This window comes from Salvia miltiorrhiza, chromosome 3 (assembly GCF_028751815.1).
Source record: "Salvia miltiorrhiza cultivar Shanhuang (shh) chromosome 3, IMPLAD_Smil_shh, whole genome shotgun sequence".
NCBI classification, from domain to species: Eukaryota; Viridiplantae; Streptophyta; class Magnoliopsida; order Lamiales; family Lamiaceae; genus Salvia; species Salvia miltiorrhiza.
This window is the reverse complement of record NC_080389.1, coordinates 46460667-46484055: the sequence shown is the minus strand read 5'-3', so window position 1 is coordinate 46484055 and position 23389 is coordinate 46460667. Positions and strand designations below refer to the sequence as shown.

The window sequence follows — 23389 nt, the reverse complement described above, 5'->3', positions numbered from 1 at the left end:
ACGACAAAAATCCTGAAGATCATCTCTCCAATGGATCTATTCAAGATATCGCCTATAAATAGAGCTTGAGAAACGTCTGTAATCTTCACCGATTCGAAGACATACGCTGAAGCTCTGTCGAATTCAAGAGCCAGCATTTTTATAGATAGATTTCGAATCGAAGAAGAGAGTAATTCATCGTTGTAAAATCAGTCTAGCTGATTATCTAAACTCTCTTAGTAAACTAGGCACTTCTTGTTTTATCTTAAGCCTAGTATAAATTACATGAGAGCCTGTTCTCAGTAGTCTTAGTTGGAAGAGTCCAAACTCATTTTCAACCGAGAGAAAAGAGTGTTTGAGTGGTTGTTTAGTACCAGAAAACTAAACAGTTTGGTTACCCTAGCACCTGGTAAGCCAAGAGAGAGTTCAGACCAAGGGTTTTGTCTCCAAAGACATTAGCGAGGCGCTGATTAGGCACGAGAGTGTCAGGGCGTGCTAAGTGTCAGAGAAAAATCCTATTCAGAGTGGGTTGGTGGGTTTGCTGTGCACCTTGAAGCATTAGCCAAGAGTGTTTGTCAGACTAATCATCTGGCCGTGGAGTAGGAAAGTTGTTTCCGAACCACGTAAAAATCATTGTGTTCTTTATCTGCTTTCAGTTATTCCTTTGTATGTGCTTAAACTATTTTCAACTGAACTAGACTAACTGAAAAGTGTAACTAAGGATTTTATAAGTGACAAACCTTTTCTAAAGGCTATTCGCGTTAAGTTTAATTTTCGCTGTCGAGTTATTAATCCTACTGACGACTCAACTGATAGTCAGGGAAATTAATAACTCTACTCTGTTTCACAAACTATAGACTGAAGCCTTACGTGGATATCAGTTAAGCCCAGTGCTCAACTGATGTCAAATTATTGAAGACTTTTCAGTATCAGTCTACAACTTATTTTCAACTGAAATCTGGTTAAGTTTGTTTTGATTTGCGAAAAATAGCCTACATGTGTATTCCCCCCCCTCATACACCTGTCCAGTCAACCCTCCGGGACCCCCAACAGTTTTTTAAAAAATAACGATAATATTAACTTTTTTAATTTTATTATTATTTAAAAATTGATTGTTATTTCTGTCATCACTCTTCTGTCGGTACCACAAGTTTATATATCATTCTCGGTATATTTTAAGGGTATGCATGAATGAGACTGCATATTAAAGAGGAGTTTAAATGAATTGCTAGGTGCTAATTATATCAATAATATCCATCTTTTATATTTGTGACTACTTGAAAGAAACTTCAAGGTTAATCGTTTTTTACCTAGAGCAGTTCAATTATGGGTGACCAACTGGAAAGTTTATCAAGACGTATGCTATTGAGTACAAAATATATTAGAAAGACTCATGAGGCAAAGCGAGGTTGCTACAATTGAAATAGAATTTTTTTTTAACCATCGAACTTTAGGTCATTAAATTAAAAAACTCAACCATTAAAAATTTTAAATAATGAAAAATTACGACCAAACCGGTATTTATAACGATCGAATTTTCAATCGTTAAAAGACTGAACGACTATCCACATGTATCTAGAAATTAGAATCTCACGATAAATTAAAGAAATTATTTATTTATTTATGTAGTCGAAATGTATTTGTGGAACTTTATCTTGAGTCGATTATCAATTGAAAAAGATAATGATTTGAATTGTAATTTGTACATACTATATTGTAATACATACATATTTAAATATTTCAATTATGCACTTATAGTTTTAAATACTATTGTTCCAATAATTGAAAGAAACTAACTAATTATGTCTAACATTAATACACTCTATCCGTTCTTTATCAAGTGTCATATTTTAATATTTATTTGTTTATTAATAAGTGTCACATTTTAAAATTTAAGAGTATAATTATGACATTCTTTATATTTATCCTTATTTAATATTTTCTTCGTCCGTCAAATGAGTATCCATTTTTTCTTTTTGGTTCATCCACCAAATGAGTACTCATTTTTTTTATAAGTGTATCTCACACAATTCAGTCATAATAAAAGTGAGATTCATATTCCACTTGTTATTTGATGACTACATAGATGAAGGACTTGGGAGCAAATATGAGAAGTGCAAGGAGTTAACAGAAAAGAAAGCAAGAAAGAAGAAATTCTGTTACAACAGAATTCAGTTCAATCGAGCCAACTTCAGCTTTACTTCTCGTTCAAGTTTCTTATTAGTTTTCTCTCAATTCTTGTATATATATTCTCTGAAGATAAGAGAATAGGTTTAAGAGTTTTCTCAGCTGAATAGAGGTCAAGAAGTGTATATGCAGTAGCTTTGAAGTTAGCTTGTTAGACTGTGTTTTCTTGGTCTTGTTGCTGAGTGTGGAGTCTGTAATCTCTTCTTCTTGTTCATAGTGGAAATTCTTGGTTGTGTGTCCGTGGATGTAGATCTATACAGATCGAACCACGTAATTCCTGAGTCTCTTTACATTTCTGTTTTATAGCTTTACAAATTGAGTGAGTTTTGTATTGAGAGAATATTGAGTAAGGTGTAGCTACTGTTCCATTGCTGCGATCTGTGTTCGTGTGTTTTGGAAGCTGCTGCGCAACAAGTGGCGCCGTCTGTGGGAAACCGTTCTTCACGGCGAAGAGGATCGGCAATTTCACAATCTCAAAATTCAGATCAAGAAGCTCACAGCAGACTTGTCTTTAGTCTGTGAATTTTACCATCAATGGCGATGGCAAAATTTGAAACCGAAAAGTTTACTGGAAAAAACGATTTTGCTTTGTGGTGACTCAAGATGAAGGCCATTCTGACTCAGCAGGGGTTGCTTGGGGCCTTAAAGCCAAGTAAAACTCCCAAGAAGGAAGGTGAAGAAAGTGAACAATACCAAGAAATGCTGCAGAAAGCCCACAGTGCAATTATACTTTGTCTTGGAGACAAGGTATTGAGAGAGGTTGCAAGGGAAGATACTGCACAAGGAGTTTGGGAAAGATTGGAGAGTTTGTACATGACAAAATCTCTTGCAAATCGGCTGTACATGAAAAGGAGACTCTACTCATATAAGATCACAGAGGATAAAGGGATTCTTGACCAACTAGATGAGTTTAATAAAACTCTTGATGATTTAGCTGATATAGATGTGAAGCTGGAAGATGAAGACAAGGCAATCTTACTGCTGAATGCTTTGCCTAAGTCCTATGACAATCTGAAAGATGCCATGCTATATGGCAGAGAAACTTCAATCACTCTGGATGAAGTGATCAATGCCTTGAAGTCTAAAGAACTTCAAAGAGCTGCAGATTCAAAGTCAGAAGCACCAAATGAAAGCTTGAATGTCAAAGGCAAATCTCATAAAGGAAAAACCAAGAAACCATGGAAAGAGAAAGCAAAGTCAGGGCCTCAATCAAAGTCCAAAGATGAAGATGGAAAGGAGACCAGAAAGTGTCACTACTGTCAAAAACCAGGCCACATCAGAAAAGATTGCTTCAGTTGGAAGAATAAGCAAGCACATAAATCATCCACTCCAGACACTGCTGATGTTGCTGAGCAATATCAAGAAGCAGAAGCCTTGAATATAATTTCAAGCTCAAATGAAACTGAGTGGATACTAGATTCTGGTTGTTCTTTTCATATGTGTCCAACTAAATCTTGGTTTGTTGATTTGCAGGAAAAAAGGCTTGGCTCAGTAATTCTTGGCAATGATGAAGTCTGCCCTGTGAAGGGGATATGATCAGTCAAGCTGAAACTCCATGATGGTTCACTAAGGCTACTAACTGAGGTCAGGTATATTCCTAGTTTAAAGAGAAATTTAATATCTTTAGGCTCTCTGCAATCAAAAGGTTATGAGTTTAAATCTTAAAACCTCAGTTTGCATGTTGTTAAAAATGATAAAATCATTATGAAAGGTGTAAGGAAGAATAGCCTATATCATCTGTTGGGATCCACTGTAATAGGAGAAACTGAGCATGTTTCAACTTTTGAATCCTTGTTATGGCACTCAAGGTTAGGTCATGTTAGTGAAAAAGGCTTATTAGAGCTTAAGAAGCAGGGGTTTATTGATGTTAAACATGAAGTTAGTATTAATAACTGTGAATCATGCATTTTAAGCAAAAGTAAGAAGTTAGTGTATCCTGTTGGTAAACATCTTTCCACTGCTCCATTACAATACATCCACTGTGATTTGTGGGGTCCTTCAAAGACTACCACTATAGGTGGAGGAAGTTATTTCATCTCCCTCATAGATGATTATTCCAGAAAGGTATGGGTGTACATTCTTAAACATAAATCTGATGCATATGACAAGTTTGTTCAATGGTGCAGTGAAGTAGAAAATGAAAAAGATTGCAGGATTAAACACCTAAGAACTGAAAATGGCCTTGAGTTTATATCTGAAAAGTTCAGTGAATTTTGCAAAGCTAAAGGAATCAAAAGGCATTGATGAGGACTGAAATATGCACCAGCGCTGTGCACTATATAATGGGAACATTTCTATTTATGCTTATGATTAGTATTATTATTATTAAGCTAACCAGTGCAGGTTTAATTGAAGATTTGGGATAATAAAAGAAATAATAGAGCTTCCGGCGTAGTCAAGCAAGCATAGGCGATTCAGACCAAGGTCAATGTATTAAAGGGGCTTAAGCCCAATTATCTTAGTAAATGGGCTTGAGGCCCTAGGGCTTATTTACATGCTTATAAATAGAGACTTAGTAGTGGGTTAAGGGAGGATCATCTCATTATTCATTCATCTCTTGTAAATTGTAACTCTCTCGATTATAGTGAAAAAACCCCCACACCCCGTGGACGTAGGTCTTCTCGACCGAACCACGTAAATCCAGTGTCGTTTACTGCTTTCATTCACAGTATTATTTCTCGTTTCACCAGGCATCTTACTGTACCAGGGAATCCACAACAGAATGGGGTAGTAGAAAGGATGAATAGGACCTTACTTGAGAGAGTAAGGTGTATGCTGAGTAGCTCTGGACTGCCTGCAAGGTTTTGGGGAGAAGCAGTTACTACAGCAGCCTATTTAGTTAATAGGTGTCATTCTACTGCTATTAATTTGAAAACTCCAGAAGAAATGTGGAATGGCAGGTCAGGAGGTTATTCTCATTTAAGAGCATTCGGTTGTCTTGCTTATGCTCACACAAGGCAAGACAAGCTAGAACCTAGAGCTCTGAAATGTATTATGATTGGATATCCCACTGGTGTGAAGGGTTACAAATTATGGTGTATAGAGTCAGGAAAGGGAAAAGGCTCTTGTAAGTAGAGATGTCATTTTTAAAGAAGATGTCATGCCATATAAGAAAGAGTTGTCAAATGCTGAACTTGAGGTGGAGTCCACTACCAGATCTGCTGATTCTGAAACTCAAAAAGAAATTACTGATGATGATTGTATAAAAGAGGAAGAATCAGAGTATCAAGACACTTATGTGGATAGTTTGAGTGACTATCACTTGGCAAGAGATAGGGTCAGAAGAGAGATCAGGCCACCAGCTAGATTTGCTCATGCTGAACAAGTCTCTTATGCTCTCAACATTGCTGAAAAGATTGCTTACCAGGAGCCAAAGAACTACAAGGAAACAGTCAGTTGTAAGGATAGTAAACAATGGATTAAAGCAATGGAGGAAGAGATTGAGTCTTTAATGAAGAATAAGACCTGGAAATTAGTACCAAGAGTAAAAACACAGAAGTGTGTTAGCTGTAAATGGATTTACAAAAGGAAGGTGGAGGTAGTTGGAAACACTGAAATGGTAAGGTATAAAGCTAGACTAGTAGCCAGGGGATTTACACAACAAGAAGGTATAGACTTTACTGAAATTTACTCTCCTGTTGTAAGACATACTTCTATTAGGATTTTGCTGTCTTTAGTTAATCAATTAGGATTAGAACTGCATCAGTTAGATGTTAAAACAACATTCCTGAATGGAGAACTAGATGAAACAATATACATGAATCAGCCTGAGGGCTTTATTGTTAAAGGTTTAGAGTCTCAGGTTTGCCTGTTAAAGAAATCACTTTATGGTTTGAAACAGAGCCCGAGGCAGTGGAATAAAAGGTTTGATGAATTCATGTTAAGTATTGGTTTCTGCAGATCTCTTTATGATAAGTGTGTGTATCAGAAAAAGGGTAAAGATGGAGGTCTAGTGTTTTTATTGCTATATGTGGATGATATGTTAGTTGCTAGTAAGTCATTAACAGAGATTGTTGAAGTGAAGCAAGCTTTAAGTGCAGAATTTGACATGAAAGATCTTGGGGAGGCTAGAAGAATCTTGGGAATGGATATTAAGAGAAACAAGGAAAAGGGTGAGTTAATGCTTCTTCAGTCTGACTATATTCACAAGGTACTCAGGAAGTTCAATATGAATGAGACAAAGACAGTAAGTGTTCCACTAGCTCAACATATTAAACTTGATGAAAAGCAGAAACCAAGTACTAAGGAAGAAGAACAGGAGATGAGTAAGTTCCTTATGCCAATGTTGTGGGGAGTATTATGTACTCTATGATCTGTACAAGGCCAGATTTAGCCCACTCTATTAGTGTCACTAGTAGGTTTATGGCAAATCCGGGTAAAGCTCACTGGGAAGCTTTGAAAGTTATACTCAGATACTTAAAATCAACTCCTGATGTTGGGATTGTGTTCAAGCAAGTTTCTGCTATAGGTGGTGAGGTGTTGGCTGGATTTGTAGACTCTGATTATGCTATCAGTATTGATACAAGAAAATCTCAAACTGGTTATGTGTTTACAATGTTTGGTTCAGCCATTAGTTGGAAGTCAATGCTCCAATCTGTTGTAGCACTCTCAACTACAGAAGCAGAATATATAGCTTTAACTGAGGCAATAAAAGAAAGTGTTTGGCTCAAAGGGATGATTCAAGAGTTTGGTTTTCAGCAGGAATCAGTCTCTATACTTTGTGACAGTCAAAGTGCCATTCATCTTGCAAAACACCAAGCATTTCATGAACGCACTAAGCACATAGATGTGAAGTTACATTTTGTGAGAGATATTATTGAAAAGGGCACTGTAAAGGTTGTTAAAGTGGGGACTGAGAACAATGCTGCTGATATGTTAACCAAATCATTACCAGCAGTCAAGTTCAATTATTGTCTTAAGTTGATAAATGTTTGCTCTCTTAAAGAGAGCTTGTCTGTGTGATGTGATAACTAAGTTAGTATTTATTTTCTACATAAAAATATAAAAATATTTTTTGTATATTATACGAGGACAAATGCTAATCTTATTAATATATTTGGACTTATTGTAAACATAGTAGAATTGCGTATTACATTACTCATTACTCTAGTACAAATAATTCTAACATCTTTTGGGACGAGGAAACATCTTTTCACAAATGTGTTGCTTGTTTAGGTTTTAGATTTTTCTCAATAAAATCCAATTATTATATTGATATGTCAGTGCTATAAAGAAAATCATATAAAATACTCCTATTGATAACAATAATTGTACTATTGCGAGTTAATTTCGAGTTCCTAACATTATTAATTGCAACATTTATAGCCTACTTATATAGTTAATTAGGTAGTAGAAACTAGAAAGTTGGTGTATCTTAATAATTTCCCTTACTGTTTTCACATTGAAAAGTGCACGAAATTTCATCCACAAATTATATTTATTATATTTATACCGTGTTTCTAGTGTGAAGTATCTATTGACTATGGTAGAAAATCAATTCATCCAACATTATTTTAATAAAACTAAAGTCAATTTTTAGTGTTTCGAATGAAATTATTCCTGCCCTTTTTTAATCGATGCTTAGTTTTTTTTTGTTTCTCACTCTCTCTCACAGATCTTAAATCTCTTACGAATTGCTCTCTTGCTCTAGTAGATTTGAAACTCATCGTTATCTTTCATGAAAAAGAAAAATATAAAATAAGCTAATATAAATTTACAAGAATAAGTTGATTATAATGTACGAACAGTGTATTCAATTAGTATTGTGAAATTTTTGCCCCGTCCAAAATTTAAAATTCATATGAAATTTTTGCCCCCTCCAAGATAAATAATTAGTTATGGGATTTAAATCTCATATTTCAGATTCATTCTTATTTCTCACACATTTAGTCATTTACATTTGGTAATTTTCATTTCTATCTCTCTCTCTCTCTCTACACACGTTGAGAATGATAAATGTATTGAAAATTGAGAATTCGTCAGATTACTCGCGAACAAGTTAGTAATTTTGATGAATAAGTTAATAATTTTTATGAACAAGCATTTTGGTCAAGGTTCGAATCCTGGACGTGGCAAAATTTATAGATAAGTTTGTTCATTAATTATATTGATTTATTCGTAGAATTTATTGATTTGTTCATTATTTTCATTTCTCACTAAAAATAAAATTTTCAATAGAACTACACCTGATATATATAGTGTGTGTAGGGAGGGGGGGTATATCTCCAACGAGTTTCTTTTTCTCTTTATTTCCGACGAACTGCTCTCTCTCTAACGACTCATTTTCTTAGCCACCCATACGCCGTCGTGAACAACTTTTTTCTCCAGAGATCTATGACTTCCAGAAATTGTAGATCTACGAGAGTTATGAGATACAAATTCAGATCTGAGACGAAATGGTACGAATTGAACGAATTAGTATCATCTGTACAAAAATATGTTGTGTCAGCCGGAAGAATGGAAGGCCAACGCACTTGTTAGCACCGTCCATTCTATTCGTTCATAGATCTGTCGCTCATATGCACGACACAAATGATACAAAATATGTAATTTCATACCAAGTGTACCGACAAATATTCTATGCGGTGCTGAGGAAACCAATCTCCAGCCTTTCCCATAATGTGGTATCTATTCGAAATCATTATAGATTTAATTCAGGCATTTAGTTGGATTTGCGAGATTTCGTTTTATTTGTGAGATTTGTACTTGTATTTGCTATTGGATTTGTTGTAAAATGAAGATATGAATAAAATACTATTTCAAATTTATGTTATTTTCTATTGATTCATATCATCTGTCCCAATGTCTGTCGCGTCATAACCTGGGACAAATAACACTAATATGCCATTTCGTACCACTCGTTCCATGGTTTGTCACGCCAAGTGTTGGCACGAATGGTACAAAATGACATATTCGTACCATTTGTTCAAAGAGTTGTCGTGCTAAATGTTGGGACGAAAGGTACGAAATAACCTATTTGTGCCAAGGTATGTCGCACAAGTGTTGGCACGAATAGGCCATTCCATAGCACTTGGGACGAATAGTATGAAATGACATATACATATTCGTGTCATTCGTCCTACAAAAATGGCGTAATTTATTTCAACAAAAATTATAGCCTTACAGTTTGTACCAACACTCAGCACGAATATGGCAAATATGTAATTTTGTACCATTCATCCCAAGGTTTGTCGCGCCAAGTGTTTGACACGACTAGTACGAATATGTCATTTCGCATCATTCGTCTCAAGGTTTGTCGCTCTAACACTTGAGACGAATGGTACGAATATGTCATTTCGTACCATTAGTCCCACAAAAATGGTGCAATAACAAAACTACAGACCCGCAGTTTATTCCAACAAATCTAAGTATAATTGGTGAACAAAATTTGAATCAATACTTGTTCATTTTCTTTATTTTTCAAACAATACAAATATAAATCATATGATCAAATCAACACGAAAACTTACAAATCTCACAACTAACACAAAATATAAGTAAATCCCTAAACTAAACCTTAAGTTTTCATCATTTACTTCACTTTCTTGCACTGGAGAAAAGTGTTGTGCGGGAGAGGCAGTGATGTATTGGAAAAGGCTTAAGATTGTTGTCTTCTTCACCCTAATACGTCTCTCTTTCTGCACTCGGCATGGATGGAACAAATTCATTTTTTGGTACCACTTGTTCCTCGAAATAGCGGGACAGATCTAGGGCGAATGATACGAATGGTGCTAATGGTTCGATTTGCATCAATCATTCTAACCATTGCCCTGACAGTCTTGGTACAGACAAAATGGTCGCAGCAAGTGGGCGTATTGGCCTCTTCCATCTCTTCCGCTTGGCGCGATAGATCTTGGAACAAATGGTACGAAATTCATTCGTACCATTTCGTTTTAGATATTCTTAAATCTGGATTTGCATCTTATAATTCTCGTAGATCTGGAACTCCTGAAACTCATATTTCACTGGATTCTAGAGAAGAGGATGTTGACGACGACAATGACAAAAATAAAAAAAGAGGGGCTCGTTGGGAATAGAGAGATATTTAAAAAAAAAATGACCGGAGTAGATGATAGTTGATCGGTGGTTGTGCGTCGAAGGAAAAAATTTAACAGCGCGACGAGAGGATTATGATTTGAAAGAGAGGGAATGCGACAGTAAGGAAAATAGAGACGTTGTGTTTTCTTACGTATAATCATGAAAAAAATGAGAGTAACTCCATTCAAAATACTGAATTTTAACTATATAGTATAATTTATTAAAATTATGTTTAAGAGACAATTATTAATTTTCACTATTTTATATAATTATTTCAAAATTCAACTCAATTATATATATATATATATATATATATATATATATATATATATATATATGTTTATATTTATTTATTTTTCCTCGTGTGGTCTAAATTAACAATTTCTAAAAAAAAAAAATTCTTGTAACGAAAGTAACTCCTAATTATTATACTCGAATGTTTACATTGAGTAAACTTCACTCATGTGTAAAAATATAACCACACCCCCATTTCCCTTTTTCTCTTTGCGATTGTAAATGAGCAATTCCTAGATTTGGACATTGGTACACATGGAGTTCTTTTCTATTGTTTCCGCCCCCCCATTCATGACTCACTGGCATGAAAAATCACATCGAATTTTGATTCACTGGTATGAAAAATCACATCCAATTTTTATTTTTGATAAATCAATAATATTAAATAAATAAAAATAAAAATAAAAACCACATCCAAAGTTATACTGAAATCAAATGGATGTAAGCCTTCTTTGTATATGAGGGGAACAACCAAAAACTGAAATAAAAGTCTTTCTCAATTGTGTGCGTGCGTTGGTCTAGCGATAAATGATTAATGTTCAAGATCTAAAGTCTTGGATTCGAGTTCACTGTAGTACAATCTTTAATTTTTTTTATATAATATACTAAAAAAAAAAAATTGTGTCCCCAATTTATCCATCTTCTATTCCGTCAACTCAAATCCAAGTTAATTGTCATGTTAAAGAAAATGAGACATCTGTTCTTACCACACGAGAGACCCATGTGAGATCATTTATATCACATCTCTTTTTAGTTCTTATTTTATTTTATCCTTCTTCAATCCCAATCTCTTATAAAGTTTAATTATAAAATTAATAGTTAACGATTGGTTATGTCCACTTAGAATTAATAATTTTTTAGTATTTAACTTTTAATTATAAATTATTAATTAATTATTTCATGTATAGCTACGGTGTATAATTTCCTCACAAGCTTCAACTTTTAAGGTTAACTTCAAAATCAAAATACTTATTATAGAAATAATAACAAACACTATTCATATTTAGTGTGAAAGCAAAATTCCTTTTAAAACTTGATCTCATTATTCTATATTATTTAAATCGTGAACTTTGTTCGGCATGCTCGACCAATATAAATCGAATATTTTAAACATTAGCAATAAATGCATCAATGCTCGACATATTCAACCACTGCAAGTCAAGTAATCGAGTATCAGTGATCGACCATTAGTAAAAGATGCACTAATACTCTATATAAGAGTAGCAAAGTTCTAAATGAGTATAATTTATGTATAACTTTTCACCTTAAATTTTATATAAACGTCATTGATCATATTTTTTTATTTATATTAATAAATATTATTAAAATAATAAATTTCTCATTTAATAATTGGTCATAAAAACATCTTTTCAAAATTCTTGGGTAACCACTTGGGATCAAAAGACAAAAGAAAAGCTAACCTTTGTTGAACATTTTATATGTAAACAAAAGAGTGAAGCACGTTGCCCTCAAAACAGCCTTTCCTGCTCACTTCCATACCATAAATAAATATAATCTCCTCAATTTATTGTGTTCATATTTATGGGTTGCGCAAGAATCTCTTCTTGTGTACACTCTCACCTCTGACCAGTCACAATCCTCAATGTTTTTTCGGGAGAATTGAATGTTTTTTTTTTACTAATATTTTGTCAACTCTCTAGTTCGTAGAGATAAGGCTCATTCAATCTCTTTCTCTCATGATTCAACTATTTTCAGCTCTTGCATTTATAGTGCATGTAATAAACTAATATTATTGTGATTGTCTGTATCCTACGCACGCAATGCACTGGGATTGACAGCTTTTTTTTTCTCCATAATTAGACGTGGGCAACGCCTTGTTGTGTAAAGAAAAAGATAATCTCTCTCTCTCTCTCTCTCTCTCTCTCTCTCTCAGTGTGTGTGCGTAGATGGAAAAGGAAGAAGAGAGGCTGGAGCCGGCAGAGGTGGAGGAGGAAGCAGCTGCGGAAACCACTCCATTAGTGAGAAAATCGACAAGAAAGAGAAATGAGAGCAAAATGTTTGCAAAATATGGTGTTGAAGTTGATGGTGGAGTGAGTAATGGAGTCTCTGTGAAAAATAACTACGCAATTCTGTCTCAAAATGAAGGACAACACCAGAAAATGGAGGAGGCTGAAAATGAGTCGGAAGCCATTAATGGTGAGCACAAAATACAGGAGAATGAAAGTGTTGTTGAGAATGAAGCAGAAGCCACAAATGGCGAGAACAATTCAGAGAATCTTGTTTTCCATGACAAAGTTGAAGGTATTTTGTCATGGCTCCTTATTTGTTTTTATTGGAGTATATATGAAGAATGTGTCTGGAAAAGATAAAATTTTAAAATAGTAGCTTGATATTCTTGTGTCTTTAACCCCACTCCAAAACCCTACCTGTCTGTAAAATATGTGGAAAAAAGTAAAAGGGCCCTCTTCACTATTTATATTGTTTTCCAGTATATATATATATAGATTATGGCATGTGGCCTGTTGGAAAACCTTTATATCTTGATTTTAGGGATCTGAATCAGGTTTGCAGTTGTTGAGAGCAAAAATATGCATCTGGCTGTACCAAAAATTGGTTTTTCTATCAAAATTCTCTGTTGAGGTAGTTTGTTTGTGGAATTAAATTCTTGGATATATGAGTTTCACTTAAGCTGGTCAGCACAAGTATGCCTTGCATCTATGGAAACCAGGAAAACGATCAATATATAATCGAGTTAATGGATCCAAAGCAAACAGCACGATAGTGAAAGAGCAACTGCAAGCTGGTGGTTTTGGGTGAGGCGGGTAGATTTGAATGATTGCTTCTTATAGTAAAGTAATAATGGTAGATTTAGAATGTGTTGCGTCTAAGTTTCTTCGACGAGAGCCTTTAGACAGCAGACTGAACCTTGAACACTAACTTAGCTGCAGCATTCTGTTTTTGTCAGTTGAAACTATCTGCAGCTAAGAGCTAAAAGCCTCTTCCCCTAACTATGCACTGATGTACCTAAAAGTTAGAAAGGTTGAGGTGCTTGGCTTTGTAGATGAGAGTTTTTCTCATTTATTTGTATAAATGTTAGGCACTATTTGCAATTGTTGCAATTGCAATCACTTGTTTCTGTTTTTCTGGATGAAGGAATATGGAAGTGTCGAATCTGCACTTGGACATATGGCAATGGAAGTGTCTGTGTTGATCGTATTCAAAATCATAGAGGAGTGTTGCATAACCTGATCAATGTCAAAACTTTAAATTTTATATCTCAAGGTCAGTAGATACCAAAATTATACCAAAGAATCTTGGTTAAGATACATATACGTCAAAGTGTCTATGCCCTTCGATCCAGTATGTAGTTCCAAAGGAATAAATTAAAATTGCTAGTCAGTTGTAGATCTCGTCGTGCTTACCTATGATCTTCTAGGCCTCTGCTATAACGTTTTTAAGTTTTGTAAGAGAAACGGGGAAGATAATAACACGAAATTTTGTCTATGGTAACTGATTCTTTACAGAATTATTCCTTTGTTACTTCTCTGCACTGCTGTAAGTACATATTAATAAGTGTACTGTTTTATAATTGTTTGCTCACATTGTTTTGTAGGTTTAGGTGTTAACCCTATATCTACATATATGTGTAAGACGCTAATCGTGGAAGGTCCTGCACGTACAAACCATGACATCTTATCTCTTGATCCCACTATTCAGTCCAATGGTACTTCTGTAGTAAACAATCAACTCAAGGAAAAGGTGGAGGAGAATGATGTTCCTAGTTCAAATCTTCCGCTTTGTGACAGTTCATCTCAAGAAGGTAAAACAAGTTATGATAATAACATTTTTGTAAAGGAAACGGGGAAAGATAATAACACGAAAACTTTTCTGTGGTAACGGATTCTTTACAGTAAATTAGTCGTTTGTTACTCCTCTATTGCAAGTTGATGGACAGAATTGTAAGACCGTGTTACAATTGTTTTGCTCATTGTTTTGTAGGCTTAGGTGTTAATCCTATATCTACGTATGTTCGTAAGACGCTAATCTTGGAACGCCCTGCACATACAAAACATGACGTCTCTTCTCTTGAGGGGAACGGCTTTCCTAGTTCAAATCTTCGGCCTTCTGACAGTTCATCAGAAGAAGGTAAAACAAGTTGTGATACGAGCCTTCTAAGGAGATCGAAAGTGCAGAAATTGACCTTGTAAATTAGGATGATCTGGATATAACAATATTGTTTACTTCACATTGTTTCGTAGATTTGGTTGCAGGTGTTAATTCTACATCTACATATATTATAAGGGAGCCATTCCTGAAAGGTCCTGCTATTGAGTTCAATGGTGCTTCTGTAATAAACAATCCACACGAGGAGGAGGTTGAGGGGAACGGCTTTCCTAGTTCAAATCTTCGGCCTTCTGACAGTTCATCAGAAGAAGGTAAAACAAGTTGTGATACGAGCCTTGTAAGGAGATCGAAAGTGCAGAAATTGACCTTGTAAATTAGGATGATCTGGATATAACAATATTGTTTACTTCACATTGTTTCGTAGATTTGGTTGCAGGTGTTAATTCTACATCTACATATATTATAAGGGAGCCATTCCTGAAAGGTCCTGCTATTGAGTTCAATGGTGCTTCTGTAATAAACAATCCACACGAGGAGGAGGTTGAGGGGAACGGCTTTCCTAGTTCAAATCTTCGGCCTTCTGACAGTTCATCAGAAGAAGGTAAAACAAGTTGTGATACGAGCCTTGTAAGGAGATCGAAAGTGCAGAAATTGACCTTGTAAATTAGGATGATCTGGATATAACAATATTGTTTACTTCACATTGTTTCGTAGATTTGGTTGCAGGTGTTAATTCTACATCTACATATATTATAAGGGAGCCATTCCTGAAAGGTCCTGCTATTGAGTTCAATGGTGCTTCTGTGATAAGCAATCAATACGAGGAAGAGGTTGAGAGTAACGGCATTTCTAGTTCGTTTCAAGAAGGTAGAACGAGTTATGAGCCCTCTGAAGAGATCAAACCTGCAGAAACAGAGCTGATAAATGAGGATGATCTGGAAATAACAGAATCAGACGTTGAAAGAGTAATACAGAAGCAAACCACACATGATCTCTACTGTCCCAATTGCAAGTCTTGTATCACAAAGAGGGTGATTCTTAGCAAAAGAAAGCGCAGGATAAGGATTACCGATGAGGAGGTTAAGCGTCCCAAAACAGGAACTGCAGCCGTAGGTGCTGTTTCGTCCGAGGATCAAGTTTATCAAGAAGGGGGAGTTGATAATGACGATGCTCAAACACCAACAATAGATGAAGATGAACGTGAGAGGGGGCCTGCTATATTTAGATGCTTATCATGCTTCAGCATTTTCATTCCAACTGGTACGCATTTTTTTTTCCTGCTTGGATAATTTTGTGCTAATAATATTGCTATTTGCTACTTATTTGAGTGGGAAATAATGCAGGGGACGGGTTCAAATTGTTCCCATCATTTGGTGGCAAAAGAGTGAAAGATAATGCACAGGACGAGCAAGCACCGGGCATAAAAAAGAACTGGTTCGACATATTTATACCATATAGGCAGAAAGCACCCGTTGAGAAAGGTACTCTTTTTCTTCGTCTCTTTCTTTACCTTGTTCCTGCAGAGAGCTGAGTCTTGTTAATGCATATGTCTCGAGATCTTTAATAGAACTTAGGATATATTAGTTCCTTGTTTACTTCTTTGAATATATTTTTTGTGATGACGACGGCTGATTTGCGCAGGTTGAAGCTCGAATATGCATTTTTTAGCTTAAACAACGAGGCATCGAGAATGGAAAATATTTATCTTGCATCTTCATAACTACTTTATTTATGTAGACAACGTCCTAATTGCTTTTACGTGTTCCTGTAACTCGGTTCATTCACATGCAGGAAGTAGTTCTGAGACAAACGTGCAACAAGTTAGCTCAGCCATTCCGTCGTCTGACCCTGCTCATGAAAGTGGTCTACCTTTAGTTTTACAAGATACTGGCTCACCTACTCGTGCTCCTGAACAACTTGAGGGAACTACTGGGAAAACTAATACACACGAAGGCCGGGATCTAACTCTTCCTGACCTATACAATGTTCTAAAGCTCCCGTTGTTAGTAGGTACTGTTTTTTGATTGATTTTCACACAGAAATCTGAGGAAGATCCCATTCAAAATGGGGATATCTTACCCTTGTTCAATTAATTTAGTTTTTGGGGTGAGTTCTGTAATAACTTACCTCCCTCTGGTGCGGCAGATGCTATGAAGTCCGATGTGTTAGCCGCAGATCAACAAATGGAATCAAAACCTGGCCGAGAAGTTCACACCAGTCTAGATAAGGACATCGTCCAGCTCTCAACGCCATTAGTTTCAACGGCTGAAGATGTGGATGGCACATTGAACATTTCGGTATCTATTCCTCACGACGAGCAAGATGTTACAGCCACTATTGTGACTACATCAATCATTGACAGCAGAAATGTCGATTCCAGAAGCAGTGATAGCGGTAAAACCTCTGGTTAAATCTGTGTTTCTACCTCAGAACTTACTATAGATCATACTTTAGCAAGTATGATCTTGGGATGAAACAACGAAATGTGTTTGAAATTGGTAGCATTCTCTTTGAACCTACAGGTGAGGTCTACCCTGATGAAGTGCCTCAGCAGATGACCACTACAACGACGTTCGAATTCCATCATGACAAGCCACTCAGAACTGGGATCACTTCAGATATAGGAGATGCACCAGCTGCACAAGGTAGATTAAATAGTTGCAAATAGACATGCCTAAATTGCGCGTTACTGTTTAGAGAGATGAATGAGGTCCTCATTTTTCTCGAGTTAATTATCACCAAATCTTGATGCAGGTGCAGGCAACGAAACCAGAATAACTATAGATACGCATCCACCTGTGTTGCCTTGTATTGATGAAGGCATAACCCCTCCTATAGTAGTATCCCAGTCGGGAACTCAAACTACTACTGCTGATAGCGAAGGACGTAGAGCTAGAGAAGAACGCAAAGTTGAAGTGATCAAAAGCATAGTTTATGGTGGGCTTGCAGAGACCATGACTAGCCTTAGCGTCGTATCATCAGCCGCTGGTGGTGGTGCGACCACATGTAAGTATGCTGCATGCAATCTTTACTGGTTCATTTACAATAATCTCGAAAGGACTATGTTACTGCCGTTGCAAAAAAGAATCATGTCTGGACTCTGTTCATAATTATAATGTTTTTCTTGGTCTGATTGTTCTACAATGTCATTTGCAGTGAATGTGTTGACTCTGGGAGCTGCAAATCTGATTGGAGGTCTTTTTATCATTGCTCACAATGTAAGTTGTAGATTTATTCATTGCCTTATATAAAGCCTCTTCCATCAAGCATAGCCTTTAGATAGATTGAGCTAGTATTGTCCAATCCTTCAAACGCTCGATCATATGTATTGTCAATCTAATCTATCGCCCAAAATAGTGACCCCTCACGAAAGTATTCTCTGCATAACTGTGCAGCTGTGGGATTTAAGATGTGACCGTGTCGAGGAGCAGCTCTCCAACCAAATAACCGAGCAAGCGGATCGTTACAGACAGCTCCTAGGCCGGAGACAGAATTTTGCGCTGCATGCTGTACTCGTCATAATATCATACATCATGTTCGGCTTGGTGCCTCCAGTTTTGTATGGCTTCTCGTTCCGTGGGTCGGACGACAAACAGCTGAAGCTTTTGATGGTAGCAGCAGCTTCTCTAGTCTGCATAGTTATGCTAACAGTTGGAAAGGTCTATGTGCAGAGACCCCCAAAGTCTTACTTTAAAACAGTCATGACCTTCCTGATTCTCGGGATCTCGGTCTCGGGTGTGTCGTATGCCGCTGGCGGATTAGTCGAGCGCCTGCTGGTGAAGCTCGGGCTGTTTGGGCCGAGCTCAGCAGCTCCCAACTTGTTTGTGCCGGAGATGACACCAGTTGGCTCAGGATGGGCCTCTTACTGAGTGCTCTCTCTAGTTACGTGTTCAGTTGAATAATGGAGGTTGGCGATTTTGTTGGAACTGGAATAAGTCTTAGCTAGTCATGGAGCCCCTCTATATAGTCATTGTATTTTTGTTGTTGTATTTATATCTTGCACTTGGAACTCTTCTCTTTTCTCATAAAATTTGATGTCTCTACTGTGCACATGACGTGTATTGATGAAACGAGCCCGATTAAGGGTTTGAACAATCTCGATAAAGGGCACAAGCGCGCAACACCATAGGTAATTCTCTCTATAGGAAACCAAACAGTGAGTGTAAAATCCTATAACATATGACAATTATAGATTTCTAACTTCTAAAATCCAAGTTTACTATCATAAAACATGAAAGCCAAAAACCTGCTGTGAGAAAAGAAACTGCACAAATAAGCAAACTTCAAATTGCAAGCTGTTTTTCCTCAATTACAAACTCTTGTCATCAGATCCCTGATTCAGTTGATTTAGTTCTTGCCTGCTTTTACCTCTCTTGATTTTTGCCTTAACCCTAGATTTTGTTATTAGGGTCTGCACCGTGTTAGCAAAATTTCCGACAGCCATGACTATGAGAAGAACCCCACATGTAATTACCTGAATTAGTAGATAAATTTACGTAGGTGAATAAGATACCAAAATGGTAGGAAAAAACTTTTAATGAAACTGAACTTGGATATCGACATATGACATATCCAATATTGAAGAAGAAGAAGAAGAAGAAGAAGAAGAAAGCAGCAAAAGTTCCACCAAGTCATGTTTAAACAATTACTTTTACCTGCCAATCCAAATTGGATCCATTTAGAGCAGTATTAAGCAACAAAACCCCAACATAAGCTTCAAAACCCTGAAAACAGAAAGGATAATTGTCATGTATTTGAGGAAAAACACGGGCTGTAATGAAATCATAAGTATAGCCATCGAGAAAAGCAACAAGAGTGGCTATGAAAAGATTCATGGCCTCCACTTAATGAGCCTGCAAAGTCCAGTGAGAGATTTACAAATATCACTGGCACAAGGAGTTGTTTCCAACAAAGTATAAACAAGCATTAAAGTTGTCTGATTATTGACATGAGAAGAAGGGACTTAAACAGACCTGCAAAACAAAAAGTATAGGGCATAGCAGCAATAGCTGACCCTCCACTCCAGCAGTTTCTCCCCAAACAACATCCATCCTCCTAGCCTACATTTAGCAATAGCAGAACATTATTGACAGCTTATGTTAAAATACTGCACCTCAATCAATTTGAAGGACCATTTCCCTCTAGCCCACGAGTGAAGGCAATAACTCATGTTAAAAATCACACATAAGACACAAAAAGATTACAAACTTCAATATATTAACAATAACTTGTAAAAAAAATCGAACAGACAACCAATTTACAAATTTAAATGTTGTAGAAGTTTTGGTATTTATTATGTAGTAGGGCACCCGACAAAGGAGTCAATTTTTTTGAAAAGATGTAAAATGAGCACATGGAGAAGTTGGTGGTAAGGAAATCAAATATCCCAGGCAAGCTAAAACTACCTTGCCAAGCGCAATACGTGTATAAAGTCTTTGCCTTTGGTATCTATTCTGAAGCATCATAGCAACTCCTTGCATTATTGCCCATTTCAGAAATAGTTGTACACCTATCTGCAATGACCATGTTATTACATTTGGTGGGTTGGAGCACTTGCTTTTTATGTGGGTGGAAATGCTGATATGCATTCGCTACCTGTTTTTTAGCACAGTCAGGCCCTTGGTCTATCTCCCAAGTTAGACTGATGAGAGCCATAGCCATGGCAAAATAATGGTGATAAATCCACCTGCATAAGTAAAAGCATGACTAAATTAAACTATGGGCTGTTTCTTCACATCGAAACTTCAAGGTTTAAATGAATATCAAAGATGACAGAAGGAAAAGAATAGCTTAGACACTAAGAAGATCCCTAAAGCCATAAGTATAGAACTATTGATATATGAAGTTAGATCACATCTGATCTTCTTGTCAACATTTTCTCCACCTATCCACATATCAACACCAGATTGCTAACGCGGAAAGTTGAACAGTGCAATTTTTTAACTAATACAAAAAACTCCACTTTTAAAAATAAAGGAGATTTAGGAAAAACTAAAATACCATGGACGTATATCACTTCCATTAACTCTCAAGATGTTTTCTCTCAAAGCCAAACCAGTGTAGAGATATAGCAACCATGCCTGTAAGAGAAAAAATTGATCAACATAAGTGTCACATACAAACCTCCAGAAAATAATAATAATACTGAGAGAGAGAGAGAGAGAGAGAGAGAATGTGCCTTGAAAGAGTTCAAAATCAGAAGAACAGAGTTTTGCCATGTGATACCTGGTAAAGTTGAACTGGTAATGCGGGTAAGCATCCACCCCAAATCCATGACCTTAAAATAAGCAATAGTGATGGCAAACAGAGGAACAAAAATGCTGTTCTATCCTGTTGTCAGTACAAACATTTTCAGCTGCTGCAAAAAGTGCATGCTTTCCAAGCAATAATTAAGAAAATTGTTCAAATTCTGGATAAGCAGGCAGGCATCCGAAGCAAACAAGATTATTTCTAATATGGCTTTCAGATCAAGAGATCGCTAATGAATATCAGGTTTCATCTACATCCAATATTTTAGGCCAATATAAGATAAAAACTTATAAGTCTCAACTGGTTCAAAAACACTGCGATTCAATGTAAGTTATGAGGCCCCCTGAGCTTATAATAATAAAATGTTAGCAGACGCTTACAAATGTTATATGAATGTTCCTGTCCTGGGATGATAGATCGAGATCATGACGTGTGATTATCTAATCTCATCTTATTAGTATCAAAAGCTAGACTTGATACACACTTAAGTAACAAGTCTTCCAGTAGTCTCCAGCAAATCACTGTTTCATTAATCATGACATGATACATTATACATATAATTAGCAGTCTGCAAAATAATGTTTTTTTGGTTACCTAAAATCCATGACTTCATCTGAAAGATTGTCTCATAGTAAGATTGGCTACTAAGTTCTTTATCATTAAGAATCTAACAAAGACTCCCCACATTCATGCAATGGGATAACAAGATCAAGACCATGACAAGTAATTACCCAATCTTGTCTTACTAGTATTACTAAGAGCTATACTTGACATACAATTCAGTAATAGATTGAATATGCCAAGTCTTCCAGCAGTCCCTATCTAATAACTGTTTCATTCGTCCCGACATGATACATAGGATGAGCAATATGCACATTTATTGTGTCAAAAAAGCTACAAAAAATGATTAAAAAAAAAACAGCCCCAACCAAATTAAGATCAGAATGGAGTAAAAATTACATGAAAAGTAATTTTACCAGTTGGAATCATACCCTGAAATTATTGTATTCCTCTTTCACTTTCAACTGCACATCCTTCCTATTAGCTCTCACATTAATAGGCCCCAAAAACATCCTCAAAAACATCCCTAGTCACATAGTAACAATAAAACTCACAATCACAATCCATTTTTCACATATGCAGCACAATCAAACCAAATATGTGTAATCAAACAAACCATGAGATCTGCTCGGAAGAAATGCCGCTGCATCTCCCTCACTCAATATATACCTCACTCTCGTCAGCTCCTCTTCCAGCTTGGAATTCCCAAAATCCAATCCAAACAATCAGCACACACACAAAAAACGAAAAAGAAAATTGAATCAGAGAACAAATACTCGCATGCATGCGCAGGAATCGCTGCAGCTCATACTTTATCGAAATTCTTGGAGCCGCGGAGAGAAGAACGAAGCGATTTGATGCGGGAGTCGAGTGCGGCGACGCGCTGACGGAGCGCGTCTTCCTCGCGGGAGGTGCGAGAGATGAGCGAGGAGGCCGTCTCCTGCAGCTCCTTGGCTTGCTCCGCCAGCGCCGAGACGCCGACGTCCGGTGATTCCACCGGCGAGTTCTCCATCGGAAGACGGTGACCGTTGGATCAATCAGGTGATGGCGAGATTTCAGATTTAACGGATCGATGCGAGTTTTGGCCTAAAGGGGTGGGAATGAATGGCAGCCAGGGGTATCTTTGTTTCCTAATTCCTGTTACTAAAATGCTTCCGCTGACATTTTATTAAAACTTTAGGGCCTTTTTCGTAAATTCGTATAAAACGGGTATACTTGTGGTAGGGTGGGGGTCAGGTGCTTGCACACTCAACTCAATATATAGATACCTTAATTTTTTAGTGGGTAAAAAAGTTAGTATTGACTTTTTATCTAAATTTGGTTTTTATATAAGTGTTATAAACAATTGCAATAACAAATATATTTTGATGATTTGTTGAAAATAGCCCCATTCAATATTTTTTGATAATTAAAAAATTAACCGAGACGTGTAAAGAAATCATGACATAATAACATCTTCTATGATCATCAACAATGCAAGATTCTAAAAAGAGGCTCTAACATTACTTTGTCCGATCAAAAAAAAAAAAGAGGCTCTAAAAAAATTGTTCCTCGTCTTAAAGTTTTCCTTTTTTATGCATTAGGTCTAAAAGAGGCTTTAAGTTTTTCATTTTTATTTTATTTTATTTTAACTGTTCAATTTCAAAATTCAATATTTTATTAAAATTAAATTTCAACATTACATTAATTAAAATAAAAACAATAATTAAAATTAAAATTACAATAATTTAATTATGGCTCGATCGGACCAAAACGAGTCCAAACACACTCGATTAAATGTGAGTTGATGCGATTGTGAAGATCGCGGTTGCGAATGGAGGATTGTCGAGCCAAAATACTTCCGATGAAGCTCCGATGCGACTAAGCTACTTGAGGCCTTGTCAGTGACCTCCTCTTCCCATTCTGATGCATAGTCGTCTTGGTTTTCAAAGATCATATTGCGCAAATGATGCACGTAAACATGAGGCCGCTCAACTACTCATTCTTCCAAAGACGA

The 23389-nt window shown here is 36.3% G+C and overlaps 2 protein-coding genes across 18 annotated transcripts; one reads left to right on the top strand and one right to left on the bottom strand.

Annotated features, from left to right (window-relative positions):
* The first annotated feature begins 11869 nt into the window (after positions 1-11869).
* Positions 11870-18633, top strand: LOC131016064 (membrane protein of ER body-like protein). Of its 17 annotated transcripts, none has more exons than XM_057944628.1 (14): positions 11931-12759; positions 13612-13740; positions 14072-14278; positions 14458-14604; positions 14730-14894; positions 15020-15184; positions 15310-15843; positions 15927-16064; positions 16375-16593; positions 16729-16977; positions 17106-17228; positions 17338-17589; positions 17740-17801; positions 17979-18633. In XM_057944628.1, the coding sequence occupies exons 1-14, from the start codon at positions 12405-12407 to the stop codon at positions 18450-18452; spliced, it is 3219 nt and encodes a 1072-aa protein (XP_057800611.1). In that variant the 5' UTR covers positions 11931-12404; the 3' UTR covers positions 18453-18633. The 17 variants fall into 17 exon arrangements, with proteins under 17 accessions (XP_057800612.1, XP_057800615.1, XP_057800611.1 ...); XM_057944626.1 differs by having other exon boundaries at positions 15298-15843; XM_057944623.1 differs by having other exon boundaries at positions 15008-15184; positions 15298-15843.
* Positions 18634-18696: 63 nt separating this feature from the next.
* On the bottom strand, positions 18697-22627 carry LOC131016102 (uncharacterized). The gene is made up of 10 exons (XM_057944687.1): positions 22205-22627; positions 22010-22088; positions 21825-21919; positions 20809-20913; positions 20584-20663; positions 20179-20269; positions 19989-20096; positions 19557-19643; positions 19239-19307; positions 18697-19057 (listed from the first exon to the last, which is right to left on the bottom strand). Exons 1-10 carry the CDS (start codon positions 22403-22405, stop codon positions 18893-18895), a joined length of 1080 nt encoding a protein of 359 aa, XP_057800670.1. The 5' UTR covers positions 22406-22627; the 3' UTR covers positions 18697-18892.
* Between the last annotated feature and the right edge of the window lie 762 nt (positions 22628-23389).